The sequence below is a fragment of the Delphinapterus leucas genome, chromosome 21, assembly GCF_059928025.1.
Source record: "Delphinapterus leucas isolate spDelLeu-1000000601 "Yukka" chromosome 21, BTC_Dleu_Yukka2, whole genome shotgun sequence".
Lineage (NCBI taxonomy): Eukaryota > Metazoa > Chordata > Mammalia > Artiodactyla > Monodontidae > Delphinapterus > Delphinapterus leucas.
Genome location: NC_143149.1, coordinates 5,678,141 through 5,695,875, shown reverse-complemented (window position 1 = coordinate 5,695,875; position 17,735 = coordinate 5,678,141). Strand labels below are relative to the sequence as shown.

The following is a 17,735-nucleotide window of genomic DNA, read 5'->3' as shown; positions in this document are numbered from 1 at the left end:
AAAAGTGCTATATAAATTATTGATAAAGTCAGGCCATTTTATTTTATTTTTTAACACTATTTTTTTATTTTATTTTTTTAACATCTTTATTGGAGTATAATTGCTTTACAATGGTGTGTTAATTTCTGCTTTACAACAAAGTGAATCGGCTATACATATACATATGTTCCCATATCTCTTCCCTCTTGCATCTCCCTCCCTCCCACCCTCCCTATCCCACCCCTCTAGGTCATCACAAAGCACCGAGCTGATCTCCCTGTGCTATGTGGCTGCTTAGTGGGAACTAGCTATCTATTTTACGCTTGGTAGTGTACATATGTCCATGCCACTGTCTCACTTTGTCCCAGCTTACCCTTCCCCCTCCCCATATCCTCAAATCCATGCTCTAGTAGGTCTGTGTCTTTATTCCCGTCTTACCCCTAGGTACTTCATGACCGTTTTTTTTTTTTTTAGATTCCATATATATGTGTTAGCATATGGTATTTGTTTTTCTCTTTCTGACTTACTTCACTCTGTATGACAGACTGTAGGTCCATCAACCTCACTACAAATAACTCAATTTCGTTTCTTTTTATGGCTGAGTAATATTCCATTGTATATGTGTGCCACATCTTCTTTATCCATCGGACCATTTTATTTTAAATACATTTTTTTTTTTTTTTTTGCGGTACGCAGGCCTCTCACTGTTGTGGCCTCTCGTGCTGCGGAGCACAGCCTCCGGACGCGCAGGCTCGGCGGCCATGGCTCACGGGCCCAGCCGCTCCGCGGCATGTGGGATCTTCCCGGACCAGGACACGAACCCACATCCCCTGCATCGGCAGGCGGACTCTCAACCACTGTGCCACCAGGGAAGCCCTGGAATATTTTTAATAACCATAGATACTAACGGGCACATTCAAATACCTAATAATTACTTAAATAGCTGGTACAACTTAGGTTAATCATTTTTCTACCTCTCTGTGGTTTGTAATGATCAGCTATATTAATATTCATTACTATTTATTTTATCAAATAGCAACTTTAAAGATGCTTATTTTGGGAAAGAAGAAGCAAGCAAACTTTTCTTGATGGTTATTGCAAAAGTTTGAAAAAGTCAAATAAGAGAAGCTTCACATGCGCCTTCTATGATTACATATGCAAAATATCTAAATAAAATACTCCCTACCTAAGAATAACATTATATTTAAAGAATATGTTCTGATGAGTTAACTGCAAGCCAGAAACTATAAGATTTTTCAATTAACTTCACAATTATCTTATATATACAAGGAGATCTATTTTTTCTGCTTTTATAATCTGATACATTGAAAAACAGTATGTAATGGAGACATTGCAGGAAGAGCTGTGGTATCTTTCAATAGTGTTATTTTTAAAATAGACACTTCTTCAACGTTTACAGTACTTAGGAATAATTGGTACTTCTGTTAAGGTTGTAATCTGTAAACTTAGTGTTTCACTGCCTTTCTTTTGTGAATGAGAGAACTGTTTAATTGGAGTCCCCGTTGGTGCGTTAGCAAAGGCCTTTTTTTCCGTATCGCCAGCGTGTATATATTTTGGAAGAAATAAGAGGATTGTTTGCTGATCCTTTCTTCACTTAATCTCACTTGTTTCATCTCCCTGTGTTTCTGGCTGCCTCTTTGTTCTGGTAGCCGGAGTGAATTGTGATATGACAAGTGATAGGATGAGTGAGGACGGATGACAATAAACATCGGTATGCTGTTTATCGTATGCCCCACTGTTTGAAGCACTTCAAGCAACTGACTCGTTTACTCTTGAACAAACAAACAAACTCTGGTATCGTTATGTTCTCCACTGTAAAATAAAAAACTGAGCACACAGAGATTAAGTATCTTGGGACTAGGATCTGGACCCAGGCAGCCCTCCGAAGTCTGTGCTTTTAGTCAGAACACGTTGTTCTTCCCTTCGGTAAACACTTCCCTATCCCTATGCTGTTGTAACTCAGTGAAATTGTAGTTGATGACAAGATGATGTATATTATTTTCCTACGTCTTTTTCTTACAGTTTTTCAGTAACAAATAGAAAAACATGCAGGGTACTGGGGATGGCCAAGGCAAAGCAGTCCAGTACGACTTTCATCCTTAGGGCAAACTCTAATTGCCCTGCATTCCCTTGTCAGTTATGACTTCTGCATAGAAATGCCAGACTTGTATTCCCAGGACTCTCAGAGATCAGTGGTATGCAAGGAGAAAGTTCATGTGATCTCAATGATTAATCTTATTTTGGAAATTTTGTTTAAAATCATGCTCTTTACATTTTAATAGGTAGTAAAAGTCAGAAACATGTTCTGAGACCTGAATCTCTTGAAGGGACCGACGAAGAGGATCCCGTTACAGCCCTGGAATGGGACCCACTGTCTACTGATTACCTCCTAGTGGCTAATTTGCATCGTGGAATTCGCCTAGTAGATTCGGAATCACTTTGTTGCATAACAACATTTAATTTTCCCAGTGCAGTGGCTTCTGTGCAATGCTTGGCCTGGGTTCCCGGTGCTCCTGGCATGTTTATAACTGGAGGTAACTTTACCCTACTCCCAGAGGTTTAAATATGTGTATATTCTTTAATTGAATCAGGGAGATTGTACTTTTATTGGTTAACTTTGTGTAAAACTTATTAATATCTCAAACATTATTATTATAGTAAATACCTCGTTTACTTTATTTATACAGTGTATCATTAACACAATGACAAATAAAAATGAAAAGAAGGCCCGGTTTTCCAGGTTTCTGGTAACATTGGAATATATTATAGATGTATACACATGTGTGCCTGTCTGTGTTTGTGTGTATACAAAAGACAAAGGCAGTTCAGTTTCAGCCATGGCAGGGTGACAGTAAAAATACTGGCTAGAAAAACAGTCTGTCTGGGTGAGGAGTCTGTTAGCCTCACTGAAGATTTTGACAGTCATGATTTCCTGATCATAAGAGAATTAGCAAAACTAGGAAGGGATGGAGGATGGGAAGGTGGGGAATTTAAAATAGTAATTAGGAATTAAATGGCTCTACTTTTACCGTTTACTTAGCTTCAGAGAGAGAGAGGTCTCTGAAGAGACAGCACTTTCAGCTACTGTATAAATACTTCCCATATTTGCTAAGTGTAAAATGAAAGACAAAGAGTCTTTATCTTTTCACCATTTTTAAAGAAGTCTTTACTTCTTTAAGCACTTAAACTGCACATAGAAGTAGATGGATTCTTATTGATGTATCTTCATTGCCTTTAATTTCACAGGATATAATTAATGATAGATATATATTAATAATAATATATCTATTATTATTATTATCATTATTATTGAGCTGAGATTCACATACCATAAAAACTCACCGTGTACACTTAAAGTGTACAGTGTAGTGGTTTCTGTGTTCACAGAGCTCTACGACCATTAGCATCATTTAACTCCAGAGCGTTTCCTCATCCCCCTAATAAACCCTGGACCCATCCGCAAGTCACTCTTCATTACGCCCTCCACACCCCTTAGTCACTCGTGTGTAGATAAACCACTAATCTACTTTCTCTTTTGGTGGATTTGCCTGTTCCGGACGTTTCATAGAAGCAGAGTCATTCAACATGCGGCCTTTTATGTCTGGCTTCTTTGACTTAACGCAGAGTTTTGAAGGTTCATCCGTGATGTAGCATGGATGAGTACTTCACTCCTTTTTATAGATGAATAATATTCCATTGTGTGGATACGCCAGGTTTTGTTTATCCATTTATCAGCTGATAGACATTTAGCTTGTTTCCGGTTTTGTGTGGTTATGAATGCTGCTGTGAACATTTGTGTGCAGGCTTTATGGGGACACATGTCTGTAATTCAGTTGGGTGTATAGGCAGGAGTGCAATTTTTGGGTCATACGGTGACTCTGCGTTTAATCATTTGAGGAACTGCCAGACTCTTTCCAGAGTAGCTTATTAAGGAAGGATTTTTCGAAGGAGGGGGCTTTCTAATTAATCTTCAGGTATATCAGGCAGTCCTTGTTTGGCTGCAAGTGAGCAAGGAAGCAGTTTACAAGCATTTCGAAAGGTGAAGGATTACTTAATGGTAGAGGTGGAAAGTTTTCTGTGGCTGGCGCTCCTAGAGCAAGTGTGTCCCTGGGGTGCTTTTTTGTGGTCACATTGTCATAATGATCTTTGTCGGGGAAGCTCCCAAGGCAGGCAGTCTCTCACGCGAGAAGGGGATTTGGAACAGAAAAAAAAGGTAAAACGTGCCAAAAATTGAAAGGATGAATATCACTTCGGCTGTTTCTTTGCATTATGATATAATATTGCTGTGTGAAGAATGTCAGTAAGTGGTGCTAAAAATCTGGCAAGTTGAAATTTTGTTATTTTATATCTAGGCATTTTATGCTTCAAATAAAATTTGTTAATATAATGCTTTTTTCTTGATCTGACTAGATTCTCAAGTCGGTGTTTTGCGCGTTTGGAATGTTTCTAGAGCAACACCTGTTGATAATTTTAAATTAAAGAAAACAGGGTTTCACTGCTTACATGTACTGAATTCTCCTCCAAGGAAGAAATGTAAGTAAAAATATCAAAATTTGATATTTTAAAATATCGTACTTGCTGCTATCCAATAAAATGAGTGATATAATGATATAAACGTATCAAATACTGCTACTGAAAAGCAAATTTAAAAAAATAGCCTTTGACAATATACGTGCTAAAGGTACCATCAAAGCCACACAATATCTAATATTGCTAAATTGAAAATATTTAGGGCAAAGTTACATTTAAAAATGCTATTTTTTAAATGATATTAAGATAATCTCAAGTCTACATGGGGAAAATGAGACAATGATATTGGTGAAAATAAAAAATATCAAGAGTGATGGGATTAAATAAAATTGGTCTGAACTAGGGGACTTTGTTTTAAACATGGCTCTTTTACAATCTATATGGTTTATAACAAAGTTAAAATAACCTAAAACATTGGAAATGTAGGATCTAGAATATATATTCCATGTTTGAACGTATTGCATGTTTGTCGCAAGATTAGTAGTTAGTATTATAGATGTTCTTCATTTATTTTTGTGTTTTTTTCTAATTACCTTTGATTACTTCTATGATTAAGAAAAAATTATAAAATACATTTAAGGTATAAAAGAAAAATCTGGAGTATGGGGGGTGAGGTTTAGAATTCGAATTTTTCCTAAATATGAGGGAAAAGAAGTTGACTTCCTATTTAAGTCAACTGTGGTTACTCTGCATGGTTGGTAGTGTTTCTTTTATTTCTGTGTGGATCATAAAAAAACTTGGGGAAAAGAGCAGTGATTGAACAACCTAGAGTTATTGATTCCTCCTTACTCACTACTGTCTATGATATACTAAATAATTAGGGAGGCCTGTTCAAAATAATGTTTTGGTTAGCAAATTTAGTATCTGATTTTGTGGGCAATGGCAAGTAGTAGAAAATCTCTGTATTTGAACCTCCAGTCTTTTCACAAATTTAAGCTTTTCCTAATACTTCTAAATCCTGGGAACTGGAGGGTCTAGAAGCACTAGGACTGGAGAAGTATTGATAGTATGCTGGGGACTGGCATATTGTTTATGTATCCTGCATTTTCTGGAACTATTTTTTTCTTTGTTTATTTGCTGTGAACACCCATCTCGTAAGATGAATGAAATATCATAGGTTCTTTACTTCCTTATATTTTTCTTATTGCAAAAGTGGTCCAGGCCCATTAGAGAAAAATCAGGAAATATAAAGAAGCACATACTGATCTTGGCATTTTTTGAGTCATTCCTTTCAGGTTGTTGATAGTTAGTTTTTTCTCCCAATTTTTTAGTGTAACAGAAAGTGTGGAGTAAGAAAAATTATGTAAAAATGAAAAACTTTAAATGTAGACACAATCATCAAATTCTGAAAAAAAAAATGAATTATGCATAGATAGGAGCATAAAGGGTATCAAAACCACCTATAATATCAACAAATTAAAATATTAGAAAACAGTCATGGATTATATTAATTTTAACCAAACTTTCAGCAAAATTTCATTGAACCAAATGCTTCTTTTGTTATTAATGGTTCATTCTAGTTTGGACTGCCTGTCGTTCTCCAATTCTAAGAAATGAGTATTATCCTAATGAATGCAATAAGAAAGACTTTATTATATTTGAGTCAAAAAAGACAATATACTGGGAAATATTTATATTCCAGTGTGTAATTAATCTAGATTGGTCTGATAATTTATGGTGGTATCATTATTTTGAATTATATTTACAAGAGTATATTTATGTTCTAAGGAAAAGCTTTTTGAAAGAAGACAAAATATGTGATAAAGAATACAAAGAAAATAACTGAACAAGGAGACATTTATGTAATTGAAAGTCTATGAACAGTAAAAATTGAGGAAGAAGAGAAATTAAGATGCAAATGTATATCAGTTGTAATTCTTAATTTAGGTGCTAAATTAAAGTGAATTATAAATAATCTCAAAAATAATTATTTTCGGGCTTCCCTGGTGGCGCAGTGGTTGAGAGTCCGCCTGCCGATGCAGGGAACACGGGTTCGTGCCCCGGTCCGGGAAGATCCCACGTGCCGCGGAGCGGCTGGGCCCGTGAGCCATGGCCGCTGAGCCTGCGCGTCCGGAGCCTGTTGCTCCGCAACGGGAGAGGCCACAGCAGTGAGAGGCCCGCGTACCGCAAAAAAAAGAAAAAAAAAATTATTTTCATTGGATTGAAAATTAGTGGAAGAGAGTTATTAGTTTTAAAAGAAAAAAGTTCACGTGTGTGTGTGTTTGCTTGTACAGAGGAAGAAGTAAACTATTACATCAGCACTTTGAAAGAAAATTTTAATTCAGAAATAATCATGCTGTGCTTTAATTTATGGGGCAATAAGAAACCAAATATTCACCACATATTGTGATTCCTCAGAAACTAATTTTCATTCATTTTGCACCACCTGTACTTCTATACACCTCTTTTCAAAATAATATCCCATTTTGTGTATATAAATATATAAATATGGGCAATGCTGCTAAAGTACTCCTGTGGCAGAAAATCTGATCATTGCTTAAGAGTTTACTGATATAAATTCTGGATAAAAGAAAACAAAGAGCGTCTTTGTAAATTAAGTCCTGTGGCTTCATTCCAGCCTATGGGAAGATACTGGCATAAATGTTTACTTGTTTATTATTTTTTTTCTTTTCTAGTTTCAATCCAGTCCCCAACCAAAAATCATTACACATCCTCAACGAGTGAAGCAGTACCACCCCCAACTTTGACACAGAATCAAGCATTTTCTGTTCCTCCTGGTCACGCAGTGTGCTGTTTCTTGGATGGTGGAGTTGGACTTTATGATATGGGAGCTAAGAAGTGGGATTTTCTTAGGGACTTGGTATGTCTGTGGTCATTCTTTTATACACAATACTTATTTTGTGTATAAAATGATGTTTACTTTTACTTATGTATTATTGATGATATTCTAAAATTATTTTCATAGAGAATCATATATTAGGTGGTTGATTGAAACATTTTAGAAAAATGTATAGAACTATTAAAATTATTTAATTGTAAACATTATAAACATTAAACTTCTTTAAATATTAATGTCTGTTTAGCTTATCAGGATTACTCTGCATTTGGTAGTTTTCCCATTATTGTGTGGGCCACGTTACTCCTTTGTATAGTGGAAAATCACATAGTTGTAGTGTATTTTGGAAGCAAAATGAGAAACAGAATTTCTTTCAGAAGGAAGGAGAAGTCCACCTCTGCCAGTTACTCTGAGCTTTCTTGTTCTCATTCATGAAATGAGCAAGCTTGGATTAAGTGTTTTCTAAGATTTATTTCTACTATGGAGTCATAATAATTCTATGAGTCTACGAACTTCTGTTCTCATGATCATTAAGCCTTTGTGTAAAATAGAATACAGCCCTGCTGAGGACTCACATTTTGTCTGGGTTTGTTCTATGTTTTTTTATGCTGCATTCCTAGGGTCATGTGGAAACTATCTTTGACTGCAAATTCAAACCTGATGATCCCAATCTTTTAGCAACAGCTTCATTTGACGGCACAATAAAAGTCTGGGATATAAACACACTGACGGCAGTGTACACTTCCCCAGGGAATGAAGGGGTTATTTATTCCCTTTCATGGGCTCCAGGTAAGAAGTATTTTATTAAAATCAGGAATACAATTACATGACTTTCCTAACTTTTTTTTTTTTTTGCGGTACGCGGGCTTCTCACTGTTATGGCCTCTCCCGTTGCGGAGCAGAGGCTCCGGACGCGTAGGCTCAGCGGCCATGGCTCACGGGCCCAGCCGCTCCGCGGCATGTGGGATCTTCCCGGACCGGGGCACGAACCCGTGTCCCCTGCATCGGCAGGCGGACTCTCAACCACTGCGCCACCAGGGAAGCCCTTTACTTCCAAGTCTTAATGACAGCAGCTGTTCTCTGAAGCAGAACATACTTCGTGCCATTATAGATCCAAAGCTAATTGGAAAAAAATGTTACTTCACTAAGAAGTAAGGAGCAAAAAGAACTAGCACTTTTTTCTGCTCCCTTCTTTACCTCCATCTTCATTTTACTTTCGATTGTGAGAGCCAACATTTATTAAAGAGGATCTGAGGCCAGAGAGGTTGAGTAACTTACCCAAGATTATATACGTAGGGAGTAGTGGTGGAGTCAAGATTTGAACCCTTGTCAGTTTGATGGTTAAGCCTGTGCTCTTAGCCATGGTAGTTTGCATCGTCACAGCAGGGCCTGCTGGGTTGAGATACAGGAATCGGGCTGCCAGTGCAGTGACACTGTAACAGCAACGAGCTGATCATTCTTCCTTCTACAAAACGTGTTCAAGTCTCAAACCTAAAGCTTGAATAGAAATTGTGACTGTGAAAACCATTGTTTCAAATCATAACACAGAAGGCCCAATCTTACTTCAAGTTTATTTCACTCTCTACATTGAGAATTTGCCTTAAGAAAATAAAAATGTTGTAAAATGGAAATTCTGCCACTTTTTGCAGAGTGATTACTGATGAATCACTATTGTTAGGTAAATATGGATGAAACTTAAAAGATTAGCAAAGGTTGACGCTGGATGGAAGTAGAGTAGGTTATAGATGATTGCAAAATTTCCTTTATTTTTAGAGTAGATATCACAGGCAAATTTTTAGAAGTGCATATAAATATGGAAACTTTCCCCCAATAATTTTAGAGCGCTAAAAGGGTAGCAGAATGAAAACCCTAGAAAAAAAATGGTGAGGCCTTTTCTTTTAGTATTTATAGTCATTTATCACAAAATAATTCCTCCATATTTTTACTCCTAGGAGACAGATAACAGCTATTTCTTTCTTCTAATGGAGCAAACCTCTTCTTTGACTGCCTTGCAAAAAATTCAAGACCAGCTACTAACTTAGCTGCAGTTCAATTTTAACAGATTTTTTTAACTTCTTAAAAACAAAGAGCACTGTTTATGTCTTTGATGGAGAAAATGAATTTTTTCATGTGTCCTGCTTAGAGAAATACTTTCCTAACCATTAAAAAAATTACTAGATGGTCAGAAAAATGTAAATACCGAATGGATATGTAATAATATTGAGGGATTTTTGATAATTTTTCTATTTGTGATTGTAGTAGTTTGGTCATGTTAATAAAAGAGTTCCTGTATTTTAGACATCCATCCTCAAGTATTTATTGATGAAAGGATACAATGTTAGAGATTTGCTCCAAAGAAATCCAGTAGGGGGCTATAGACAAAATAAGATTGACCATATTTTGATAATTGTTGAAATTGTATGATGGATCCATGCATTATACTGTTCTTTCTATATTTGCATACATTTGATAATTTTCATTATTTAAAAAAAAGAGCCACTTTGCAAACTCAAGTCTCACTTTTTCAAAAATTACATTTTTGAAAAGAATTAACATTTGTGGCAAACATTTCATATAATGTCTAACAAATTGTTTCCTAAGGTGATTTAAATTGTATTGCTGGAGCAACTTCTCAAAATGGTGCTTTTATTTGGGATATTAAAAAGGGCAAAATCGTACAACGATTTAATGAGGTAAGATGTATTTATTGCTAGTCGAATAACATAATGCCTTTTATGGCTTCACATTTTTTAAATGCTTTCCTCTCTTAATTTATTAATGAGTCACCAGGTGGCATTGTAGTCTTTTAATTAGAAGAAAATCCAAGAGGACATGCACGTGCTAAAATGAATTCTGAAAAATGTAGCTGAGCCTAAGATACAAAAATTCACCTAAAGTTGCATTAGAGGTTCAAAGGAATTTTGGGTCGCCTTCCACAAAACTGTCTAGGCAAATATTCAAAAGTTGGAAAAAGACTAAACTCAGAACAAGACCCAAATTATAGTCCCAATTTTGTCACTGATTAGCTCTTGACATAGAGAGGATAATTTTATTGCCTTGAAGCTGATTGTTCATTAATTTATTTATCTTTTAACATCTTTATTGGAGTATAATTGCTTTACAATGGTGTGTTAGTTTCTGCTTTATAACAAAGTGAATCAGTTATACATGTACATATGTTCCCGTATCTCTTCTGATTGTTCATTTTATAAGATGGTGAAGTTGGATTATATAATTTCTTAGGTTTCCTTCCAAGTCTCAAATTCCATTTTTCCATGACAAGTTCTAAAAGCTCCTCTCTTCCTATTTGTAGTGTCGCAGATTGTACTTTTCCTTCTGCTTGGAGTTAAATTGTCATCTCATATTTCCCTGAGTTCTGTTAATATTTTGTAAATACGTATGCTCTTGTTACAGTATGTTAGTTGTGAATGGGGGGAAATGTGAACAGCATCTAGGATTGTCTCTCACTCTCTTGAAATTTCATTCATTTCAAATGATTACTGTTGAAGTTTATCAAACATATAACTTACTTGATAATTATTTATATATCGAGGCTTTAAAACCATTTATACAAAAGACTGTTCTCTCTCTGAAAATCAAGTAGCGTTGATCTTCCAGGGGTTACGGAAGTTATGTGACAAATGCAGAGCCGTAGGGAAACTTCAACAACCACCAGTGTGTAATTCTGCTCTCAAAAGAGGAAACTTTGGCAAAGGACTACAGGTCATCCTTCCCTTTCTCTACTTAACAACAATGTTCTCAGTTCAGCACTCCCCCAGCCCGCCTTCTGCCCTCCCCATCACCAGAACGATGCGTATCCCATAATAAGTAAGGATATAAGAAGAAAAGATGAACCTGGAAAAGCAACTTTTGACCTAATTCAAGAATCTTATCCTTGGATGTCAAATCTGTCGATTTCTTCTTCTAGCATCTTGGCGTCCTGTCAACTAAGTATCTTCCTATTAGCACTCGGCAGGTGCAGCCTGATTCCAGCAGCCCAGCCCTGAGCATCAGGGACGTCTCTTACGTCCATTTATGTCTTTCCCAGCTCCAATAGCATAGTTAAGACCAATATCGAAACCGCTTACATCTAGGATAATAAATGTGGGGAAAATGAACAGTGCCAGCTTCAGTTAACTAAGTTATGCATGCCTCACCAAATAAAATGCAGGACGTGAGGGAGCCATAAGTGCCCCGTTCACGGGGACGAACACAGCTGATGGAGGACCTCCCCTCCTTCAAGTGAGTATAGAGACTACCTCCATTCTTGTGTTCATCTTTATAAAGCTACCCACCTTGATCCCCCAAGAAAGGTAAAAATAGCAAACTGGAGACCACCTTAGCAAAACAGCCTTAAAGCTCCAGACAAAAAGTCATTTTAGTCTTCCCTTAACAGCAGCCACGATTTAAGTGCTATATAAAACGGAAATGTTTTAAACAAAATTTGGAAATGGATTGGTTGCAACCTTTATTCACCCATTACCTAGTTGATGAATGACATTCCTATGTATAAAATATATTCTTTGTGTTTTTAAAAATTCTCATCATACCAGCTGTGACTGTATTCCTTTACCCTTTCCCATTCCAAGAATACAGATAAATATAGAGTACCGGTAAATACAGAGTGATTTGTTATAATAATATTAAACCTTCTTTGTTTCATAAAAATAAAAATTTGAAATTTAGAAGAACAATCAATAATAACAGCTGCTTGCAGCATCTCTTATACTGTAGTTTTAGGAGCCTAACTGGGTTAGAAAGCAGATAGATAACCATCTTCATCTCCAGAAGGGCTTTTACAGAAAAAGGTATTAAGCTATTAAGCAGAGCTTAATTCTACAGATGGCTGAGGAAGCAGATTCTGGGTGTTTACCAGTGTCCACAAAAAGGAAATAGAGCCACCCATTTATGTCTTAAAACAATGGTTTTGTTTCTTAAGTGTTGACAGCGTCACACATTCTTTAAAGTATGTGTTCAGCCTTCTGCTGTTGACAGTAGTGTCTCTGTAGCATCATCTAGAGCAAGTTCCTAATAGCAAAGTAATATTAGAAGAAATAAATAAATAAGAGGAAAAAGGGGTGAATTATTTCTTATTGATAGGTATTTTACATTTTTTGAAGCATGGAAAAAATGGAATATTCTGCATTGCCTGGAGTCATAAAGATTCCAAAAGACTAGCAACCTGCAGTGGTGATGGTTACTGGTAAGTACTATGTATGAAATCACACTGTTGATAAAAGATACATTTGATAATATCAATTGTATCATGTTAGCACATACATTAAAATGTTCAATGAGATTCCATTTGTACAGCTCTACCTACTATCGTAAATATTATTTATAAGCCCGCATGGGCACATGCTACATTGCTATGATATATCAGTAATAAATAACAATGCAATGGTGTTTAAAAATAAACAAACCACTAATTCTTTCTAGATGAAAATACTACTCGAATTTTAACTAGAATACCGTGACTTGGCTCAAAGAAACTTAAAGGACTTTCACAGAGTCTAATTTTCATCACATTTTGAGGGAGTGGTATTTCAGTTTCGCAAGTGATTAAAGAGGTATCAAGTGCTCTAGAAACTTGTTCACAGTAGGTGTTATTATTTAAAAAAGGATAAAAAGGCTTTGTAAGGAGGAATAAGACCATGCCTGTGGGAAATGCCTATTTTTAGAAAGTGACTAACTTCTCAGAAATATGTGCTTTCTTAATTCTGTTGAGTCCCAGGAAAAAGGAGGCTTCCAAGAAATATATGTAAGGGAAGAATTGCCTTTGAGTTAAAAAAAAATGTTTTTATTCCAACGGTGCTACCCTATAGCTATAGATATTGTCATCTTTGACAGGTAGTATAAGCACTTATGGTTGTTGAGAAGTAGTAAAGTTTATCTCCTCTTAGGTTTTGCTATACCCAGCCCAAAATCTTCTCTTCCTCACTTTTTAATTTCAGTGGAAAATACAGTAGTTATGGAAACCAAAGATCTTTACCAAGAAGTTAAAATTTTCAGAAACAACAGTTAGTGATTTTTTTCCCTTGAAAATGACTATTTGCTCATTGATACATACCAAAATATGAAAGATGTACGTAAGAGTTTTTTGACTAGGTGATACATGATTAGCTTTACCATATATTCTCAGGGCATTACTTATTTGATAAATACCACAGTCAATGACTAAATATTTGGAAGTGTAGGTCACCACCACTCTCCAGTAACCTCGAAGTTTTGGTGGGCCTAGTGATGTTTTAAAAAGGTCTTTTCCAAAGACTTTTAAAACTTTGCAATACGTTAATTTATACACAGCTTTGTGTCCCTAATGGGATCAATAGCCCTTGCACTATGGTAATTAGAGCTGCTTTTGTTTTTGCAGTGAAAGTATATAGGATCTGTTTTGGGAGAAGGGGTCCTCTGAATTTCTAGTTGTATCACTTAAAATATGCCATGAAAATATATGTCTTGCAGTTGGTGTAATAGTGCATGCACCCAACACTATAAATGAGTTGTTTTAAACATACATTTTGAACTGTTAAATTTTGAAGCTGAAATCTAATGCATATATTTTAAAATATATGTATTAAACTATGTATTTCCCTAATTAAAAATATAAGAAATAGTTTCTAAATAAAAATGTATCTCCTTTAAATTGGTTTCAGTGGGTGACCATAATTAATGCTATGTGATATAAATATCCTTACTCATAATTGGTAATATTTACACAGTACTTTTAAATGTTCCTTGTGCTTTGCAGACAAGGTCTCTTTCCTAAAACACTTATGTTCAAATTTTACAGTTCTGGCTTTCTTCCCTTGAATGATGTATTTAGACTGTTGTAATTTTCTATTAATATATTATACTTAATTTCAGTATTATTCGAACAGTTGATGGTAAAGTACTACACAAATACAAACATCCAGCTGCAGTGTTTGGTTGTGATTGGAGCCAAAACAACAGGTAAGTACTTTTTCCGGAAATAAGTAATAATTACATTTCAGAGATTTTGAATAGCCATAAAGTTTAATGTTATTTCCATAGGTAATATTCATGACTCTTTTTAGGTAATATTCCCTTTGCCTAGCCTTGTAATTGCATGTGTAACCGTCTGTTTTTATTCCGTGAGGTTTTTATATGATTTAGAAATACTGATTTCCTACTTTCAAGCTATTTCCTGCTGCTTTAAGGAAAAGCATATGACTAACTAATGAAACATGGAAATCAGTCCAATCTGTGTGTGTCTTCTGAGGAACGTGGCCCTTTCTCTGAACCCTTTTTAGGAATCTGTGCAATGGTATTTTGTTCCCCGTGACTTTCCATTGCCTCCACCTAATGCAAATGCCATGGCCTTGGGTGATTTCCCATGACACGGAACTTAGAATGGTTTTGAAAGGTCAGCCTTGCTTAAGAGCCTGGCATTAAAGATCAGCTTAGATTTAAAAATGAATCCAAGTCAAACCTCCACTAAAATTGATCCTTTAAGCCACTGCACTTCCAAGAATCTTGTGTTTCAAACCTCTCTTTGATGGGATATAAATTATCTTTAAAAATTCAAACTTTCTGTAAATATTGTGAAAACAATGTGAATTATGCTTTTCCATATTAGAGTCGTAAAATATACATACTAAAATATTAAAACCTTATTACACTGTGTTCTGAGTCAAATCACATATTATACAAAATGATGGATCTATGAGTTTCTTCCAGTAAATACAGAAGCATTTATTACACAGTTACAGGTACTTAAAAAAAAATTTTTTTTATGTGGACCATTGTTAAAATCTTTATTGAATTTATTACAATATTGCTTCTGCTTTATGTTTTGGTTTTTTTTGGCCCCGAGGCATGTGGGATCTTAGCTCCCCGACTGGGGATCGAACCCATACCCACTGCATTGGAAGGCAAAGTCTTAACCATGGACTGCCAGGGAGGTCCCCGGTTAGAGGCTCTAAAATGAGCTCGTGACCAGCTCTTCTGCAGTATTTCCCACCTCAGTGGCCTGAAAATGCAAACAACAAACTGCTAAAGCCCAAATCCTTGACCTCTTCTCTTTTTTTTTTGCGGTACGCGGGCCTCTCACTGTTGCGGCCTCTCCCGTTGCGGAGCACAGGCTCCGGACGCGCAGGCTCAGCGGCCATGGCTCACGGGCCCAGCCGCTCCGCGGCATGTGGGATCTTCCCGGGCCGGGGCACGAACCTGCGTCCCCTGCATCGGCAGGCGGACTCTCAAGTACTGCGCCACCAGGGAAGCCCTCTTCTTTTAGACCTTATTATCTCTCAATTTTCACTTGCAGCCAGCCATCAATTCCTGTCATATCCTCCATCTAAATATCCTTCTTTACCCAACCATCCCTCCAGCGACTAAACTAATGACATTTGTCTGTTTTGGGACTTCTGCAAAAGTCTTCTAAATCAATTCCAGAATTCACACCTTTCGTCACCACTTCCTCTCTCTGTGTTCTCTAGGTTGCTGTCAGAGTGAGCGTTTAAAACCACAGATGTGAGCACGGCATTCTCCTGCTTAAATCCTTCAACAGTTTCTCATTGATCTTGGGATAATGTGCAGAATCTTAGCCAGTCCTACAAGGGAGTCCCTGTATAATCCCATTCCTTTGTACTTTAGTATCACATTACAAGCCTTGCTTCCCTTGTTCTTTATATCCAGCCACAGTGGCTTTCGATTTCTTGAACCAGCCAGCTCATTTTCACCCCAAGGCTTTCACTCCTGTCTCCCCTTCCATCTAGGATTCTACTTCCCATCCCACCCCATACAACTCCTCCCAACCCGGGCCGGATATAAGTAACTTCTCCCTATCCTTCAGCTCTCAGCTCAAAAAACCACTTTTGGAGAAAAGTCTTCCCTGACCCCCATATTAGGTAAATTTCCCCTATGGTATAATAAGCCTTGGGTGCACTTAACATCATAAAATTAAGTTTTATTTGTGAATTGGCTGCTTCACCCTGTAAAATGTAAGCTCCATGAGATCAGTAGTGGTTGTCTGTTTTTAGCAGTATATTCTTAGCAAAACACTGTACTTCTGACCCTCGCTATGCCTTGAAAAAAAACATGTTTAATAAATGTTGAATATAAAAATGAGTAGAATTACCTTGCATATGGTCAACAGAACAGTTCCACATTCTTATTTCTCTGTTTTATAGGGTTAATAAGAATTTGACCGGTAGGAAAAAAAATTAGAAATTAATGCAGTATGCCTTGTTGGTGAAGAAAACTTTTTTTTTTAAAAAGTCGTTTATACTTAACTATTGTGTTTACTACTACCAAGCCTACCTAATAAATTTCATTTTTCATTTTAAAATTTCACTTTTATTTTAAAAAATCTTTTCTAAATGTTCTAATTTCTGTATTTATATTCCACTTAGCATCCTAGGAGATAATTGAGAAACACCTTGAACTTATAAAAGTTTATTCATAAGATATTTCTGAATTTATAATTTGGATATCTGCATGTACCTTCTTTGAATATTTTTTCATTTCTAAGATTTTATCTTTATGTATCTGCATAGACATGTATACAGAAATATGCTCGTGTATACGTGTAAATATTTGTATTATGCAAAATATATTTTCCCACATAGAGGAACGGGCTGTTTATCAGTGGGCCTTGGGCACATGTAATCGACACATTTATAGATTGGCATGCAGTTTACAAACTGGTGTATTTATGCATGTGAGGTTAAATAAATATAGGTATTACAACCCATGCGACAAAAATCAACAATGTGAAGTTTGGAGAAGGTTTTGATAACAGCTGGGTCCAAAACGTGTAACTTCCCCTCTTCACCTTTAAAGCCTGGGGACTGTTTATATGGTTGTTAATGTTCCTCCGGGAGACTGTTCTGGCTGGTACCTGATGCCACAGGTCTGCCTAGTACTCGAATTCCGCTGGGAACAGTATTCCAGGCATGACGGCTAGGGTACAAATAGTTGCTTAGCTATCTCACTCTCTTAGAGAGAGAGCCAAGATCGTTAAAAGATCAGATCCACGTATTATATTCCCAGAGGATTCTGTTGGATCAAGCAGTTAAGCATCTCACCAAAGAGAATTGGAAAACCAGGAATGTGACTTACTGTCAGATGAGACGACCCTGGCTCTGCGGGGAGCTTTCCTAGCACACTTCTGGGGGAAGCATTGCTATTTATATCCCTACCACAACAAAATTTACCAACGGTCAGGGCATGTAGTAATTAATAACGTGCTTACAAGCAATTAAGCAAATCTCAGTCACTGACCATTCAAGACCCTTCTTAAGACCCAGTAGTTGCAAAATATAAAGGTCTGAGAAATACTAAAGTTATGAATCTAGACATCTTGAAAAAGAATGTATAGAAATGACTGTGCCATTATCTCTCATAAATAAAATAAAAACACAACTGATTGAAAGGAAACATTGAG

At 36.4% G+C, this 17,735-nt stretch overlaps 1 protein-coding gene across 4 annotated transcripts in view; it reads left to right on the top strand.

The window, feature by feature from the left end:
• The window catches only part of WDR17 (WD repeat domain 17), an 82,374-nt gene that overhangs the window by 31,826 nt on the left and 32,813 nt on the right, over nucleotides 1-17,735 (top strand). For all 4 annotated transcript variants that reach the window (XM_089903567.1, XM_022570815.2, XM_089903565.1 and 1 more), the window contains 7 exons: nucleotides 2,283-2,534; nucleotides 4,411-4,533; nucleotides 7,167-7,351; nucleotides 7,948-8,116; nucleotides 9,929-10,020; nucleotides 12,448-12,530; nucleotides 14,195-14,281. In XM_089903567.1, the coding sequence (XP_089759693.1) occupies nucleotides 2,283-2,534; nucleotides 4,411-4,533; nucleotides 7,167-7,351; nucleotides 7,948-8,116; nucleotides 9,929-10,020; nucleotides 12,448-12,530; nucleotides 14,195-14,281 (991 nt within the window). The remainder of the gene's footprint in view (nucleotides 1-2,282; nucleotides 2,535-4,410; nucleotides 4,534-7,166; nucleotides 7,352-7,947; nucleotides 8,117-9,928; nucleotides 10,021-12,447; nucleotides 12,531-14,194; nucleotides 14,282-17,735) is intronic.